The sequence below is a fragment of the Heterodontus francisci genome, chromosome 5 (assembly GCF_036365525.1).
Source record: "Heterodontus francisci isolate sHetFra1 chromosome 5, sHetFra1.hap1, whole genome shotgun sequence".
Classification (NCBI taxonomy): Eukaryota; Metazoa; Chordata; class Chondrichthyes; order Heterodontiformes; family Heterodontidae; genus Heterodontus; species Heterodontus francisci.
Genome location: NC_090375.1, coordinates 93,472,942 through 93,491,800, shown reverse-complemented (window position 1 = coordinate 93,491,800; position 18,859 = coordinate 93,472,942). Strand labels below are relative to the sequence as shown.

The 18,859-nt window shown below is 44.6% G+C and overlaps 1 protein-coding gene across 7 annotated transcripts in view; it reads left to right on the top strand.

Annotated features, from left to right (window-relative positions):
- LOC137369960 (nucleolar protein 4-like) overlaps positions 1-18,859 on the top strand; it is a 504,149-nt gene that overhangs the window by 51,224 nt on the left and 434,066 nt on the right. For all 7 annotated transcript variants that reach the window (XM_068031785.1, XM_068031783.1, XM_068031786.1 and 4 more), the window contains exon 3: positions 9,337-9,448. In XM_068031785.1, the coding sequence (XP_067887886.1) occupies positions 9,337-9,448 (112 nt within the window). The remainder of the gene's footprint in view (positions 1-9,336; positions 9,449-18,859) is intronic.

Here is an 18,859-nt window from a genome sequence, read left to right as displayed (position 1 = left end):
CTGGCTGTCAAAGCTGGAGGGCCAATCAGAGGCCTTCCAGCTTGAGAGGAGCAGCAGACTGTGATGGCAGGTAAGTAAGAGAGGGTGCTTCAACATGGAGGCACCATCTCGCCAACATTTGTAAAACTTTAACTAAAAGATGGTTCATACAGCCAGGCCACCACTCTGGGGTGAGGGTGGGGGCCCTCTACAGCATGTGGCTGCACCTGCACCCAGACAGGCAGGGCAGGCCTCTAGGCCTGCCTGGAACACTGGGCACTCTGCACACTGCCAGGCACTTCATTTTCCTGCACCAGCAAGGAACACTGAGGCCAACTAGAAAATTCCAGCTGATCTCCTTTAATTGGAGTTAAGGCTCTTAACAAGCCTAATCAGCTGCCCATTGCATGGGGGCGGGTACCCCTGCTGGGCCTAAATCCACCTTGGCAAAAATGGCTGACGCAGGGAAGGGGGTCGAGAAACTGGCACGCCGCCCGGTGTCTGTATTTTGGGGTTCCATCCGCCTCTGTTCCGGTCCCTGGTGGGGCTCGAATCCTGTCCATTGTCCCTCGCCCATTTGTTTCAGCTTTATGACTTGGAGCCTATTTATGCTTTTGTTGCTTTTTTCTTCTTACCTGAGAGTGTCCGTTGTATCACCTTGACTGCAAAGGCTGCCTCTTCCCCCTGTGTTCTGATAGTGACTTTTTTAAACTTTATGCCTTCCTGCTTTTCGCTTTACTGATGAACAAAGAGGGTCCTTTAGGTTTGTCCAAAACAAAATAACAGTTGCAGTTGGGGGCCGGGTCATAGCTGTTTACAGTGGAATTGGGAACTAGCTGCTGCTTCAGCTCTAGCACCTGATGGGTTACTTTCTGACTTCATTTATGTACTAACAAGGAGAGGGATGACCTATTATTCTTGTTCAAGCATCTACAGTCTGTACTTCAACTCATCTAAAATTCTGCTGCCTGTATCTTATCCCACACAACGTCCTGCTCACCTATCACCCCAGTCCTCACTGACTTATATTTGGCTCCTGGTCCCCCAACACCTCATTTTAAAATTTTCATCCTTCTGTTTAAATAAATTTATACCCTCTCCCCATCTCAATATCTGTTCCTCCATTTCTGTAAATGGTGGGGTGAAGGGAGATGGGATGCGCAAGAATACGGAGTATTTCGTGGACTGTAACGCTGGAGAACATTACAGAGATAGGGAAGGGCATGGCTGTAAATGGATTTAAACACAAGGATGAGAAATTTAAATTTGAGGCGCTGGGCGATTGGCAGCCAATGTAAGTAGTGAACACAGGTTGATTAGTGAGTCTGATATGATGTGGATAGAGTTGGGGTTCTCTGGTAAGTAGCCCTGGTCCTTAATACGGATTCAATGGGTCTGCTAAAAATAGCCCAGAGAATTTGTACAAAGTGTGCCTTGCGCAGTCTGCCTATACCCCTTTTTCTCTCTTTCACATGATTTTTTAAAATCTGCACTTGAGCTCCATGACCATTCGATTCAGTCAGTGGCTAGGAACTGAGCTTCACTGCTTACACGGGTGCAAGAAGGCTCACAACTGCAACATATCACTACACCTCTCCCTGAGCCTTGGCCTGGTGCTCAGCATCAGCACAAGTTTCACATTAAATGAAACAAAAATAATAAATATGTTTTATTATAGAACTAATTTTTGCACAGAACAAATACTTGTATTGTGTTATGGGGGCCCGTGAAATTTTTATAACCTGGAAGGGCACCTCAGAAGCAGAAAAAGGTTGAGGACCCCTGATTTAAAGGATTAAATTATGAGGATTGGTTGCATGAGCTTGGCTTCTATTTCCTTGAGTATATAAGGTTGAGGGTGCTTAAAATGACAAATGGATTTGAAGGGATAGATGTGGAGAAATTATCTCCTTTGGCAAGAGAATCCAGAACAAGGGGACACAATCTCAAATTTAGAGCTTGGGCCATTCAGGAGTGAAATCAGGAAGCCCATTTTTACACCGAGTGGGAGAAATCTGGAACTTTCTTGTATAAAAAGCTGTGGATGGGTAAACTAAAATCTTCAAGACTGAGATCGATAGATTTTTAGTTGGTAGGGATATGGATTAAAGGCAAGTAAATGGATCTGCAATGTAGATCAGCCATGATCTGATTGGTGAAACAGGCTTGAAGGGCTGAATGGCCTACACCTGTTCCTATATTCCTATCACCGGCCCCTTAAATGGATAGGCTAACATTGAACTTTGGGAGTGGATAATGGGACTGAAACTGGAGGTTGGTGCAATCAGATGCACAGTTGTCCTAAAATGAAGCAAATGCTGAAAAAACTAAAGAAATTGGATTCTGGTTGGAAAGAGTGGCATAAAAGGTAAGAAAATCTTTGAAGCTGTTCAGGAGATTGAGTCAGGAACGGATTAAAAGCTTTCACAACACAATGAGTGGATGTAGTTTATCCCTTATGGAAACAAGCCACTCAATTTGCTGCTTGTTTGGTCTCTGTCGAAATGATTCTCACTAGCATACAAACCATCTTTCATTTGACTTTGTATTTGCAACCCTGCATGGGGCTCTCCTGAGAGACTAACCCCTTTTTGAAGTTAGCTTCAACTCAATATTACTTGTATTTAACATCCTTGCCATGGAAGAATGGCCAAGGAATCCTGAAAAACTCGTCTAAGCAAGGGGTGTAAGGTTATTGGGCATAGGTGGAAATATGGAGTAATCAGTTCAACCATGACCTTATTGAATTACGGAACAGGCTCGAAGGGCCGAGTGGCCTACTCCTGCTCCTAATTTGGATGTTCATATAAAAGTAATTTGGCCAATTTTGCGCTGCTGGATCTATCCTTTGCCGATCCCATTTAGCTTAGCAATAGTGCCACGCTATTGTGAAGATGAGACTTTGTCCTCACAAGGATTCTGTTATAGCCACTCCTACGAATGCTAATATGGACAGGTAGGTTGGTGAAGAGGAGGTCAATTAAGTTACTCGCTCTTGTTTGTTCCTTTTATAGCTAATGCAGGGCCAGACTGGCAGCTGTCTTTCAGGACTTGGCCAGCTTGGTCTGTGGCGGTATTACTGAGCTACTGTTGGTGATGGATATTGATGATCCCCACCTGGAGTGCCCTTACTTCCCGCAGTGCTTTCTTCAAATAATGGTACACATTGGTACTACTCCATGTTGAACAAGTGTACGGTAGTGCATGAAGGAAGAGAAAATGGGCACTGTATGTACTCTGTAAATTATGATGAATTTGAGAGAGATTTGGAGGTCTGGATTGACTTGGTTAAAATGCCCAATCACTTCATGGCAGCAATCAACAAGGCAAACAAAATACTGAAAAATAATCTAAACAGATTCCTGCTCAGACTGTATAGTGTGCTAGTCAGACCACACCTTGCGTACTGTTTCAAGTTCTCAAAAGCCCAATTTTCCTACAGTTCCACACTGGTTGATTCTTTAATTCATTCAGGATAATAAGTGCTGCCTTTGTAGCATTGTCATGTTGCAAAAAAGATTTTTTTGTACATGCAGGAGGTCCAGGCCAGTATCTTGCCTATACTGGGCCACCAGAGGGATGTATGACTGGCGAGCCTTGTGCTAACTTCAGTTTCAAGAAAGAAATCCTATGTTTTTATTTAAGTGATTACAAAGCTGACTGTATTACCACCTTGCTGAGGTTTCGTGGCTGCCAGGGCACACCCGAAAGAGCAGCGAGCCAAAAGGAATGCAGATGCCACAAGTACAGTAGATTATACTGCTTCTAATAAGCATTTGCTCAAGGATGCGTTCAGAAGCTCAATTAAGGATATTAATCTCTGCAAAATTCCTGAGAAAGCATACATTAACTGTTGTAGCATGATCGAAAATTCTACACAATAGATTTAGTTTCTCATTCATAGCCAATTGCTAACCTGATTAGTTACAGAACAGATATGTTCCTATTTTTCATTAAAATTCTAGTTACACTACAGTTGTGTATGTGTATAGGCAGTATTCTACAGCTAGCACATGCCCTTCTACTCGTCCAAGTGTTCTTCTGGCTCATATAGCTTGGTAGGACCCCTGGCCTGAGCCAGGAAGTTATGGGATGAAATCCTAATATGGACCAGAACACACAGAATTGATTGGCAAATTTGGTCCAGTGGGATGAGGTGAGACATTAAACTGAGGCCCTATCTGTCTGTATGGATAGATGCAAAAGATCCCATGGAACTCTTTGAAGAGGAGTAGGGGTTGTCCTGGTCAACATGACTCCCTCAATCAACATTAATAAAATGGATTATCTGGTCATTCATTCAATTTCTGTTTGCGAGACCATGCTGTCTGCAAATCTGCTGCTACATTTGCCTTCGTAACAGTTGGTGATTGCCATTCAAAAGTAATTTCTTGATTTTCGAGTACTTTGGGTTATTAGAAGATAAGGTGTTACATGCTTGCAAGTTCTGATGACCTCTGACCTCCCCTGCCAGGATTTGATGTGCCACTGCTTCATTGGGAGTGAGGTTGGAGATCTGGTTGGGCATTCAAACTGCCATCTTTCTTAACTCTCTGGTATTGTGGGCTGTTTTGTACTTCAAAAAATGCAAACACTATTGAAACCCAGGTATACACTGTAGAAAGTGAGCAATGACAGTGGAATGTAACAATCAATTGCATTCCATGTGAGGTTTTTTGTGGGGTGAATGCATGTACAGATGTGAGTAAGGAATATTTTCCTACAGGAATCTGGGGTATTGCCGGCAGCATGATGCCTCATAGTCACTGATCATAAGCAACTGAAGTAATAACATAATGTGATTGGGAGGAGACTGGAAATGGTTGACATGCTCAGTATTTTACATTCTTGAAAGGTGTGGCTAGCTTACCTTTCCTGATCTGATGCCATTAAACTAGTTCCTGCACTGCCTGGCTGTGCACTGGATAGTAGAGTTGATATTCGTTGCCTTTCCATTACTCTGAGGCAGTTCTGCCTGGGGCCTATAGCGCTTTCTGCCAAAGAGGGTATTTCTCCTGCCACAGATGGTATCTTTACTATGTTATTTCTTCAATCGGCACTTCTACTGCAACATTTGAGCACCTGGGGGCTTTCTGCCCTCCTTACAGAACTGCCAGACATCATTGGAAAGAGAAGCAGAGTTAACGTTTCGGGTCAGTGACCCTTCTTCGGAACTGACAAATATTAGAAAAGTCACAGATTGTAAGCAAGTGAGGTGGGGGTGGGGCAAGAGATAACAAAGGAGGAGGTGTAGATTGGACCAGGCCACATAGCTGACCTAAAGGTCACGGAGCAAAGGCAAACAATATGTTAATGGTGTGTTGAAAGACAAAGCATTAGTACAGATTAGGTGTGAATACACTGAATATTGAACAGCAGCAAGTGCAAACCTGAAAAAAAACAGTGGGTAAGCAAACTGAACAAACTAAGATGAAATGAAATAAATGCAAAAAAAAATTGTAAAAAATGTTGAATGTAAAAACAAGGAAGAAAAAATAACTGAAAATGAAAGTAAAATGGGGGGCTGTCATGCTCTGAAATTATTGAACTCAGTGTTCAGTCCGGCAGGCTGTAGTGTGCCTAATCGGTAGATGAGATGCTGTTCCTCGAGCTTGCGTTGATGTTCACTGGAACACTGCAGCAATCCCAGGACAGAGATGTGAGCATGAGAGCAGGGGGGAGTGTTGAAATGGCAAGCAACCAGAAGCTCAGGGTCCTACTTGCGGACTGAGCGGAGATGTTCCGCAAAGCGGTCACCCAGTCTGCGCTTGGTCTCCCCAATGTAGAGGAGACCACACTGTGAGCAGCGAATACAGTATACTACATTGAAAGAAGTACAAGTAAATCGCTGCTTCACCTGAAAGGAGTGTTTGGGGCCTGGGATAGGGAGGAGAGAGGAGGTAAATGGGCAGGTATTACACCTCCTGCGATTGCAGGGGAAGGTGCCCTGGGACGGGGATGAGGTGGTGGGGGTAATGGAGGAGTGGACCAGGGTGTTGCGGAGGGAACGATCCCTTCGGAATGCTGACAGGGGAAGGGAGGGGAAGATGCGACTGGTAGTGGCATCACGCTGGAGGTGGCGGAAATGGCGGAGGATGATCCTTTGGATATGGAGGCTGGTGGGATGAAAAGTGAGGAGAAGGGGAACCCTGTCACGGTTCTGGGAGGGAGTGGAAGGGGTGAGGGTAGAGGTGCGGGGAATTTATTTCACTTCATCTTGGTTTGTTCAGTTTGCTTACCCACTGTTTTATTTCAGGTTTGCACTTGCTGCTGTTCAATATTCAGTGTATTTACACCTAATCTGTACTAATGCTTTGTCTTTCAACACACCATTAACATATTGTTTGCCTTTGCTCCGTGACCTTTTGGTCAGCTATGTGGCCTGGTCCAATCTACACCTTCTCCTTTGTTATCTCTTGCCCCACCCCCACCTCACTTGCTTATAATCTGTGACTTTTCTAATATTTGTCAGTTCCGAAGAAGGGTCACTGACCCGAAACGTTAACTCTGCTTCTCTTTCCACAGATGCTGCCAGACCTGCTGAGTGATTCCAGCATTTCTTTTTATTTCAGATTTCCAGCATCCGCAGTATTTTGCTTTTATGCCAGACATCATTGTTTGAATTTTCTTTTCATGACCTGAAACATCAAGATAGTGCTTGCTTTTTTAAGCCATTGCAGACGTTTAACTATTGCAGTAGCATGCTAGTTTGTGCCCTCGTCGAATATAGTGGAGGAGCTTCTTTTCCTTTTGCTGTTACAGTCTCAAAATTGGGGTTGGGATCAATTTCTATTGTCTGCTTTCTAATTAACTGAAAGTGACATACCAGACATGGGCCAAGTAGGTTGGATTGTATCTAGACGCAACTTCTGAGCAATTCCCCAAAGGTATTCAACTAGATACTAAAGCCTAAATTTTTCTCGCCTGCATTGCTGAATCTTTGGGGTGGGGGGCAGGGGGGCGGATTGTGACAGCCATTTGAAAGAAATTGAAAGGCTCACCCTGCCAGAAACCTGCCAGTTTTTTGCCAGGCACATTTTCTAATGGGTGGAATCAGCAATGGGGGAAAAAGCAGGCGCTTCATTTTAATATTCATTTGGGCTATGTTGGTGTACACCAATCCTGCTCTGCCAGCCACAGTTGCTAGGGTGATGGTGAGTATCCTGGAGGTGATGGAAAGGATGCATTAATTTAGAGGCATATGCATTTTAGCAATTTAATAATTTCGCCCCACCCCCACAATCTTTTTGGCACTTAAAGCTTCATTAGCCTTTTTGCCCTTAATGTAAATTATTTTCTTTTTTCCCCCCCAAACACTGGTACTGGCACCAAAGAAAGCCCTCCTACATGATGTATCTGTTGGAGGAGGAGAACCAATGAAGGGATGCCAGGCCTGTTTGGCTAAGATACCATAGCCCAGGTATTGATGGGAAGGGCGCAAGTTAAGCACAGTCCCGCGGGAAAAACCCGACAAGGCTGAGTATGCAAATGTGCTGCCAAATTTAATGGCAGGACATTGTTAGAATTTTTTTCTGTTTTGTGCCCAGCATCTGGCGAAATTGACAGGCTAGTGCATTGCAGAGTGGGAAAACCAGCGGCAGGAGGCCACACTCGGGGGGGGCCCCTTGGGAACTCTCCCCACCAATTGGGATGGGACAGGAAGCTAGCAGTTGTGCCCGAAGGGGAGGGGGGACTGCAGGGAAGAGAGGCCTTCGCAGGAGAGAGAGAGATTGCGATTGGCAGGGGGATCTAAGGTTTCATTGAGGGGCTTTGGGAGAAATACTCATTCTCTTCTTGGCCCACAAGGAGTGCTGTAAAAAGGCACTTAGCCTCTTGAGCTGGAAGCTCCTGCCTCCTCCTTACTGCTGGGTTTCCCAAGACCTGGCAAACCAATTCAGCAACTGTTAAATTTAAATCAGGCTTACAATTGCATTTTGGAAGCCTGATATGCATATATTGCTTCAGTGTCTAGCCTCTTGATGGCCAGGCACTCATGAGCAAAGAAACTTGCTGCTGTAAAAATGGTGGTAAGTGCACACATGGCAGGTTAGGGGAGATGTTCCACATTTAAACATTTTAAAATGCTACAATCCTCTTTCGTCCATCAGGGTTGGTGGTAGGGTTTAATATCAAGGCCCATGTGTCTGCCGATAGCCACATGCCCACAACTGCAGACGGAGGTGAAAATGTCTCACTTTGGCAACCTATTCGTCTTGGTGGATACTTCTCTTCCCTAAGGAAGTTGGGAAGATAGGAGTCTGATGGCACAATAAGATATTTCTGATTACCCACAATTTTGGGTGCTTCCCTGAGGATATGTCATGGTTTCTGTGGCACTGTATGAAAGAAGGCTTGCCAAGGTGATCAAGAGGAAGCACTGTCCAATTGTACCTACTGGCACACCTACCTGGCCTTGGCATTTGGGTCAGCAGAGGAGCAGATGCAGAACTATGTCCTATCCTTCAAGGATATCTGCAGCCATCATGCAGCATAGGATTGGTGCAAGCAATGGCAGTAATGATCAGCGGTGGTCTGAAACGTGGCTGTATCGATTTGTAGGATGGTGCAATCTATGAGAATGGAACCTTGGAATCGCACGTACCTCATATAACAACACCTGGATTTCAGCAGCCATCAAACAGTAGGTCAGGTGCTTCTCTGCCAATTGCAGCCTCATGTTTGCATCTTTGTTTTTTTCCCCTTCATTTTTGCCTATCTCTTCTTGGTCCTTTGCCAAATCAGCCTTAGAAAAGGTTAGTATGAGTTGAGCCTTCTGAGGCTCTTCAATGGTTTTCTGATTACATTTTTAACACCCATTTAGTAAGGTTTTTTTGGGGTTTTTGCTGCATATTGTTTCTATTGATCCATTTAAGTAAATGTTGGTATTCAAGGGATAATATGTGTATTGTTTTCAGTTGTTGGAAATGGAAAGCCTCTTCACTCACTTCATAAATGAGCAACAAGTATCTGATTCAGAAAGCACTGTCTAGAAGTAAAAAATAGTAACCGAACACAAGTTACCAGTGATATTGCATTGTTTGTAAGCTTTAAAAAAAAAAGCTTTGATAGCTTGATATCTACCAGACTATGTGTAAAGATAGAGGGGGGAAGCATTTCCAAAATAGTGCTTTTTTCCCCCTTGATTATAAAGGAACTATCGTGTCTGTATGGATAGGAAAATTTTTACATACATTTGTTAACAAGGTGCATTGTTTTACCATTATGTAATAAAGTACTGATAGAAACATTTCTAGTGAGCTCCTGTTTGAGACTATAAACATGGAATTACATTTGGATGACTGAGGATGATCTGCCTTCCCAACATATTTTTCTATTACTTTTTGTGATTAACTTCAGATTTCAGAAACCTATGCCTTTTTGCCACGAGAAGCAGTGACCAGATTTCTAATGAGCTGCTCAGAATGCCAGAAGAGAATGCATTTGAATCCAGATGGTGCAGATCATAAAGGTAATAACTTTTTGGTACTTGATTCAATATGGAATAACCTTAAGAATGGGAGGATGATTTTTAATTTAAAAACAGCTTTGTTGAAATACTTTGGGTTCAGGTTAATCTAGAAAAGCAGATTAATTTCTACCAATCAGATTTTCTTAGTCTGGATGTTGTGTTGTGCTTTTAGTAAAAGTAGATAATTAATTCAAAACTTCAGAAATGGGCCATGCTTTATATTGAAAACTAGCCATTTTACAGCAGTACAAACCCAGTAAATAGTTGAAACATAACAAAGTTGTTAAAATAGGAAGTAATAGTAAAACAGCTGAGTGGTACCAGGGAAACTACAGGTTCTGTACAAATTTTTGTTACTGATTTTAGAAGAAAGAAAATCAAATACAAACTAAATAATTAAAATATAAACTCACCCCATTCTGACTGTCGTAAATGAGCATGGTGCTACTTTTATTTACAAACATCAAAATTAAAGATTGATTTTCCCTCCCTAGACTGTCCCTCCCCCCCCCCCCCCCCAACATCACATCTGCAAAGGTGGATTTGGATTTCCCATTAATTTGCAGATATACACAGTGTTGCTGTAATAGTCTGGAAGTGGATGCATATACCTTTTAGGTATTTTCAATATTGCTTGTGCAAGGACTGGCTATGTGTAACTTTTCAGGTAATAGACTGTACTTCCTCACACACACATAGTATCTTGGTAGGAAGACAACAAATTACTCAATACGTTGTCCCTTCAAGAAATTTGTGCCATCTTTTCAGTCTGGTGATCCCTCCCTGTTTGCTGCAGATAGTTGTTGGCATCCCTCCATCTACAAAAGATGATAGACATGCAGGAAACAATCCATTTAGGTGGGGTGTTTTCTCTTGCTGCACATTTGATGGCTGTGAAGGCCAATCCTTGAGAGGCAGGTTCTGCCACAAGTGCTGCACACGAAGCTGCCAAGTGACACTGTGTTGTTTTCGCCATTGGCGCTTGTTGCTGAGCTGCCGTAGTCATTGGTCATTGTGGTAGTGCATGCCAGTCCACATGATTTTTTTATTCATTCAGGGATGTGGGCGTCGGTGGCTATGCCAGCATTTATTGCCCATCCCTAATTGCCCTTGAGAAGGTGGTGGTGAGCTGCCTTCTTGAACCGCTGCAGTCCATTTGGGGTAGGTATACCCACAGTGCTGTTAGGAAGGGAGTTCCAGGATTTTGACCCAGCGACAGTGAAGGAACAGCGATATAGTTCCAAGTAAGGATGGTGTGTGACTTGGAGGGGAACATGGTGTTCCCATGTATTTGCTGCGTTTGTCCTTCGAGTTGGTAGAGGTCGCGGGTTTGGAAGGTGCTGTCTAAGGAGCCTTGGTGCATTACTGCAGTGCATCTTGTAGATGGTACACACTGCTGCCACTGTGCGTCGGTGGTGGACGGGAGTGAATGTTTGTAGATGGGGTGCCAATCAAGCGGGCTGCTTTGTCCTGGATGGCGTCGAGCTTCTTGAATGTTGTTGGAACTGCACCAGCCAGGTAAGTGGAAAGTATTCCATCACACTCCTGACTTGTGCCTTGTAGATGAATGACAGGCTTTGGAGAGTCAGGAGGTGAGTTACTCACCTCAGGATTCCTAGCCTCTGACCTGCTCTTGTAGCCACGGTATTTATATGGCTACTCCAGTTCAGTTTCTGGTCAATGGTAGCCCCTAGGATGTTGATAGTGGGGGATTCAGCGATGGTAATGCCGTTGAATGTCAAGGGGAGATGGTTAGATTCTCTCTTGTTGGAGATGGTCATTGCCTGGCACTTGTGTGGCGCGAATGTTACTTGCCACTTATCAGCCCAAGCCTGGATATTGTCCAAGTCTTGCTGCATTTCTATACGGACTGCTTCAGTATCTGAGGAGTCACGAATGGTGCTGAACATTGTGCAATCATCAGCGAACATCCCCACTTCTGACCTTATGATTGAAGGAAGGTCATTGATGAAGCAGCTGAAGATGGTTGGGCCTAGGACACTACCCTGAGGAACTCCTGCAGTGATGTCCTGGAGCTCAGATGATTGACCACCAACAACCACAGCCATCTTCATTTGCGCTAGGTATGACTCCAGCCAGCGGAGGGTTTTCCCCCTGATTCCCATTGACCTCAGTTTTGCTAGGGCTCCTTGATGCCATACTCGGTCAAATGCTGCCTTAATGTCAAGGACAGTCGCTCTCCCCTCACCTCTTGAGTCCAGCTCTTTTGTCCATGTTTGAACCAAGGCTGTAATGAGGTCAGGAGCTGAGTGGCCCTGGCGGAACCCAAACTGAGCGTCACTGAGCAGGTTATTGCTAAGCAAGTGCCGCTTGATGGCACTGTTGATGACACCTTCCATCACTTTACTGATTGAGAGTAGGCTGATGGGGCAGTAATTGGCCGGGTTGGACTTGTCCTGCTTTTTGTGTACAGGACATACCTGGGCAATTTTCCACATTGCAGGGTAGATGCCAGTGCTGTACTGGAATAGCTTGGCTCAGGGCGTGGCAAGTTTTGAAGCACAGGTCTTCAGTACTATTGTCAGGGCCCATAGCTTTTGCAGTATCCAGTGCCTTCAGTCGTTTCTTGATATCACGCGGACTGAATTGAATTGGTTGAAGTCTGGCATCTGTGATGCTGAGGACTTCAGGAGGAGGCCGAGATGGATCATCAACTCGGCACTTCTGGCTGAAGATTGTTGCAAATGCTTCAGCCTTATCTTTCGCACTGATGTGCTGGGCTCCCCCATCATTGAGAATGGGGATATTTGTGGAGCCACCTCCTCCAGTTAGTTGTTTAATTGTCCACCACCATTCACAGCTGGATGTGTCAGGACTGCAGAGCTTGGATCTGATCCATTGGTTATGGGATCACTTAGCTCTGTCTATCGCATGCTGCTTATGCAGTTTGGCAGCAGATAGTCCTGTGCTGTAGCTTCACCAGGTTGACACCTCATTTTGAGGTATGCCTGGTGCTGCTCCTGGCATGCCCTCCTGCACTCTTCATTGAACCAGGGTTGGTCTCCTGGCTTGATGATGGTAGAGTGGGGGATATGCCGGGCTATGAGGTTACAGATTGTGGTTGAGTACAATTCTGCTGTTGCTGATGGCCCACAGCACCTCATGGATGCCCAGTTTTGCATTGCTAGATCTGTTAGAAATCTATCCCATTTAGCACGGTGATAGTGCCACACAACACGATGGATGGTATCCTCAATGTGAAGGCAGGACTTCGTCTCCACAAGGACTGTGTGGTGGTTACTCCTACCAATACAGTCATGGACAGAAGCATCTGCGGCAGGCAGATTGGTGAGGACAAGGTCAAGTATGTTTTTCCCTCATGTTGGTTCCCTCGTCACCTGCCGCAGACCCATTTGTTGCCATTTCCCTCTTTCCCCAGCTAGTGACTCCCAGGTGCGATAGTCGAAGTTTAGGGCCTTCATGCATGCTTGCAAGGATCCCTGAAGCGGAGCTTTGGGCGCCCCACTGGTCATCTAGCCCTGGCTACCTCACCAGCAAGAAGGTCTTTGGGTATGCGACCATCTTGCGGACGTGTCCGATCCACCAAAACCGCCTCTGTTTGTTTGGTGCCAACACACTTGGGAACTCTGCCTTTGAGAGGATTGTTACATTTGTGGCTTTGTCCTGCCAGGATATACCCATAATACACCACAGACAGTGAAGATGGAAATTATTGAGCTTTTCCTGGTAGCTGTAAGTCGCCCATGTTTCACAGCCATATAGCAAGTTGCTGAGAACACTGGCCTTGTAAACCAACAGCTTGGTCCTTTAAATAAAAGCAAAATACTGCGGATGCTGGAAATCTGAAATGAAAACAAGAAATGCTGGAAATACTCAGCAGGTCTGGCAGCATCGTGGAGAGAGAGAGGCAGAGCTCATGTTTCAGGTCAGTGACCCTTCTTCAGAACCTGGCAGATATAAGAAATGTAAAAGATTTTAAGCAAGTAAAGTGGGGGTGGGGCAAGAGATAACAAAAGAGAAGGTATTGATCGGACACGGTCACAGAATAGCTGACCAGAAGGTCTTGGAGCAAATGCAAACAATATGTTAATGGTGTGCTGAAAGACAAAGCATTAGTGGCAAGCAGTCTTAGTCCTAAGGGTCAGCTTGGTGCTATCCGATGTGCGTTTCGCGAGTCAATCAAAGGTGATGGCTACTTTCACTGTGTATTGAACTCAGCATCAAGAGACAGATTGTCACCATGGGCCCATAGTAGCAGAATTTGCCAACCACTTCCAGTGGGGTTTTATTTAGTGTAATGAGAGGGCGGAGATGCAATGCCTTGTTCCATGACCATGGTTTTCTTGATGCTTCTAGGCAAGGAAAGCAAGTTACAAGCATGGAGAGACATTCCATGAGTCTTTGCAGCTGCAGATAAGGCTCATGCTAAGTCCGAACCTTTTTTGTTTTACAGCAGTCATTGACCGGAATACTGTCTGTGACCACCAGAGTTAGTTTTCCCCTATAGATGAATATCACTTTACAGTATAGTCTTGGAATGTTTAAATATTTTGCAATTTTTTTATTTATGGAAATACCTTTTTTGCTGACATTTTCTCTGCCTCCGAATCAATGCACTTAAGTTTGCCTTTGATCAAGTTTTAAAATTAGAATGGATCACTGTGGTTGGTGCATATGGCAATTTCTTACACTGCTTCCTGATATTCAATTTTCAACATAAAAAAGCTGGAAGCAACTGCTTGTTGACTGGGCTTTCCTGAAAACAAGCTTATTTTCTCCAAGTGCAAAAACATTTCAGTTTCTGGTTCTGCCGAGAAGTGCACTTTCTAGTTCTAGGGATATGAACAGAGCATGCGGATTATTGCTCTGTCAAATATTTACTGGCTTAGCAGCTTTTGCATTGATTTGAATAGCTGGGAAAATGTGGAGCTCACAAAACTTTCACTATTGTTATGTACAAATCTGCTCAATATCAGTTCTGCAGTTGGGCCAGTGCCACTTGTCTCCATGCCATTCTATGAAAGTTTTAACAATCTGCCAAGCTTTGATGCTCTTTAAAGTGTGCATCTGCAACAACCTGTTGAGATTAAGGACAAACAACATAACAGTAAATCCATAAAGAAGTCCCAGTTACCCTGCCTTAGTTCCAAGCATATCTAGCTCGTGTAATATTGAAACCGAATGGATCTCACAGCTGAACACCTCACTTGAGTACAGAATGCCCTCAGCAGGTACAAAGTTCAGTTGGCTCGATACTGCCTTTTCTTGTATCCCTGCGACAATTAAATTTTACCCCTGATGGTTGAGAAAAAGGCCTAAATGTAAGTCTTATGACATTTAAAGCCAAGGAGATAGCCTGAAAGTACAGTGGGATAGGAGCTTGTCATAACATAAGCCCTAGGTATACCCAACATGGACAATTCTATTATCCTGTGCTCTTAAGAAGTAGAATAGGTTGGAGGTTTGTGTTTGCAATGTTGTCTTCGGCCCGTGCACCCTTCAATCATGGCTTTGTCATTGGGACCACAGTATTATGGAATTACCCCCAACATTTTGCCACTTGTATTACAGGAAGAAAGAAACCTAAAAGTGCAGTTTGTAGTGGTAATAAAATTAGAGTGGGAGGAGAGTCAGATGCAATTGTGGAAAGGGAAGCCCGGGGCAGGGAAAACCCAGATTCCTTGTGGGACCAGCAGGAGCAACACCTGGCCTACAAGGAAATCTTTCAAAAATTTATAACCACTGGCCCTGGATCCAATACAAGCAATTTTCCCTTTCATCACTTGATACCCAGGAGTAAAAGTTGTTGGTGACAGTGCTAAACAAATGCAGAGGTAAGGATGCTGCCTTATTTTAATCCCCTGTGCGCCCTGTTTTTGGCAGGAATGGGGTGTGCTTAAAGTCAGGGTTTCTGGCTTAATCTGGTGGTCCAGGGCTGCTGGTGTTTCAGTGCTCTATGCTACTCTGAACAGTTAAGTCTTGGGAGTCTCATCCATCAGTTGCTTTTGCAATCATGTGTTACATTCCTATTTGTATGTGAAAGTAGAACAAATAGGGAAGAATGGTAGATTATCTACAGCAAATATGGTTTTGCATTTTCTTCGAAAGAAGGTCAACTTCCACATACAGAGCTCTCAGCCTATTCTTTATTTTTCTCCTGCTTTAATGTTGAATGGAGCTACTTTTGTTCAAATATTCTCTATTGCTGTCATTGTCATTCCTGAGGTATTAACATTTTTTTTTAACTGGTCACAGACTAAAATGGCAGTTGAGATGGAAGTCTTGTATTCGGAAGACTGACTGATCTCCTGAACAAAATGATGGCACAACTATGTAAATTCCTTAGAGGTAATCTCAGATTTGCCTCTAGTGGCATCACTGCCAGAAGAGTGATGGGGTGGGACAATCACTGGGCCGATGGTAGCAGTACTGACCCTGGGATTAGCTTAATTTGATATTAAGGTGGGCTCTCCACAGTATAACTGCCTTCAATTGAGAGTTTTCCATGGGGGAGCGAGGGATGGGATGGGACATGCTGTACTTCTGTCGGGTTTAAACACCTGTAACGGTTTAAAGGGACAAGAATTGGGAAGGAAGATTTTGTTTTTGATATGTAGGATTAGCAGTTGTGAAAAGTCTTGAGTTCAGGTGCATTCCATACAGCTCATAAATTTGGGAGGCATCCATAGAAGTATAGCTGACCAAATTTAGATGAGGTAAGATCTATTTGAGATTTAAGTCAGCCTGTGGAATTGCTCAGTCGCAACGGAAGGAGGTGGTCCAGATAGCAAGTGTAACCTCCATGACCTTCATGTGACTGCTCAATGTTGCACAAAATTTGATTACCTAACTAGGTCAGGGAAGGTATGTGGAGTCAATCACACCATCCAAGAATGCACTGTACATGTTGGCCACATTATGTCCACCTTCTCATCATTGAAAGGCTTCAAAAATTACTATTAATGTCGAAGGGGTTCCTTGGGCCCTTTACACCCTTAGCCTTCATATGCATGTGTTCCTTGATTCCTGGTTTAATATGTCTGCACCTCTAAAAGCCTAACATTGTATATACTTTTTTGAATCAACTTTCATCATCTCCATTATGGTCTTTATAATGAAAACTGAGTTTCACAGCATTCTGTGGCGAACAAAGGGCATTCTGACTTTTGGTACTCTTAGAAGGAAGACATCAGAGAAAAATTAGTCACAGGTGCTAATTCATGCACCCTCTGGCCACTGACTTCTATGAGAAAGAAGCTTCAGAGCACCGTGGAAGCAGGTAGGGGGAAAGAGTCCTTCGCCACGGAGGCAGGGAACAGGAGCCGGACTTGTGTTCTGGTCAGAAACCTGCTTTTGAGGGGAAACTGATTTAAAGTTAAGATTTTCAAGTGAGTAAGGTCCACTTGGTATGGAGATGGGTTTCCTGTCTAATTAAGGGTGGCAGGTTGGAAGTACAATAAGAGGCCTTCCAGCTTCAGAGGAGTACCTGGGTGCAGTACTACAACAATAACTTCGATTTATGAAGTGCTTTTAACATAATAAGACGTTGAAGGCACTTTACAGGAGCATTATAAAACAAAATTTGACACCAAGACACAAAAGGAGATAGGTCAGATGACCAAAAGCTTGGTCAAAGAGGTAGCGTCTTAAAGGAGTAAAGTGAAGTAGAGAGGCCAAGAGGGCTGGGGAGGGTATTCCAGAGCTTTTTATTCGGTCATGGGATGTGAGTGTTGCTCGCTAGGACAGCATTTATTGCCCTTGAGAAGGTGGTGGTGAGCTGCCTTCTTGAACTGCTGCAGTCCATGGGGGGTAGGTACACGCACAGTGCTGTTAGGAAGGGAGTTCCAGGATTTTGACCCAGTGACAGTGAAGGAATGGCGAAACAGTTCCAAGTCAGGATGGTGTGTGGCTTGGAGGGGAACTTGCAGGTGGTGGTGTTCCCTTGCATCTGCTGCCCTTGTCCTTCTAGGTGGAAGAGGTTGTGGGTTTGGAAGGTGCTGTCTAAGGAGCCTTGGTGCATCGCATCTTGTAGATGGTACACACTGCTGCCACTGTGCATCGGTGATGGATGGGTGCCAATCAAGCAGGCTGCTTTGTTGTGGATGGTGTCGAATTTCTTGAGTGTTGGAGCTGCACCCATCCAGGCTTCACAGTCCTGACTTGTGCCTTGTAGATGGTGGACAAGCTTTGGGGAGTCAGGCGGTGGGTTACTCGCTGCAGGATTCCTAGCCCCTGGCATGCTCTTTTAGCCGCAGTATTTATTTGGCTTGTCCAGTTCATTTTCTGGTCAATGGTAACCACCAGGATGCTGATAGTGGGGGATTCAGTAATCGTAATGTCATTGAATGTCATGGGGAGATGGTTGGATTCTGTCTTGAGATGGTCATTGCCTGGTTCTGTGTGGCGTGAATGTTACTTCCACTTATCAGCCCAAGCCTGGATATTGTTTAGGTATTTCTGCATTTCTATACGGACTGCTTCCGAATCTGAGGAGTCGCGAATGGTGCTCAACATTATGCAATAATCAACGAACATCCCCACTTCTGACCTTATGATTGAAGGAAGGTCATTGATGAAGCAGCTGAAGGTGGTTGGGCCAAGGACACTACCCTGAGGAACTCCTGCAGTGATATCCTGGAGCTGAAATGATTGACCTCCAACAATCACAACCATCCTCCTTTGCACTAGGTATGTCTCCAACCAGTGGAGAATTTTCGTCCCAACTCCCATTGACTCGAGTTTTGCTAGGGCTTCTTAATACCATACTTGGTCAAATGCTGCCTTGATGTCAAGGGCAGTGACACTCTCCCCTCACCTCTTGAGTTCAGTGCTTTTGTCCAAGTTTGAACCAAGGCTGTAACGAGGTCAGGAGCTGAGTGGCTCCGGCAGAACCCAAACTGAGCGTCACTGAGCATGTTATTGCTAAGCAAGTGCCGCTTGATAGCACCGACGACACCTTCCATCACTTCACTTATGATCGAGAGTGGACTGATGGGGTGGTAATTAGCCAAGTTGGGTTTGTCCTGCTTTTTGTGTACAGGGCATAACTGGGCAATTTTCCACATTGCTGGGTAGATCCCAGTGTTGTAGCTGATCTGGAACAGCGTGGCTAGCTCAAACAAGAGAGAATTGAGCCATCTCCCCTTGGCATGTTCTGGAGCACAAGTCTTGAGTATTGTTGTCGGGATGTTGTCAGGGCCCATAGCCTTTGCAGTATCCAGTGCCTTCAGTTGTTTCTTCACATCGCGTGGAGTGAATCAAATTGGCTGAAGACTGGCATCTGTGATTGCTGTGGTCTTCAGGAGGAGGCCGACATGGATCATCTATTTGGCACTTCTGGCTGACAATTGTTGCAATGTGCTGGGCTCCCACGTCATTGGGGATGGGGATATTTGTTGAGCCACCTCCTCCAGTTCATCGTTCATTACT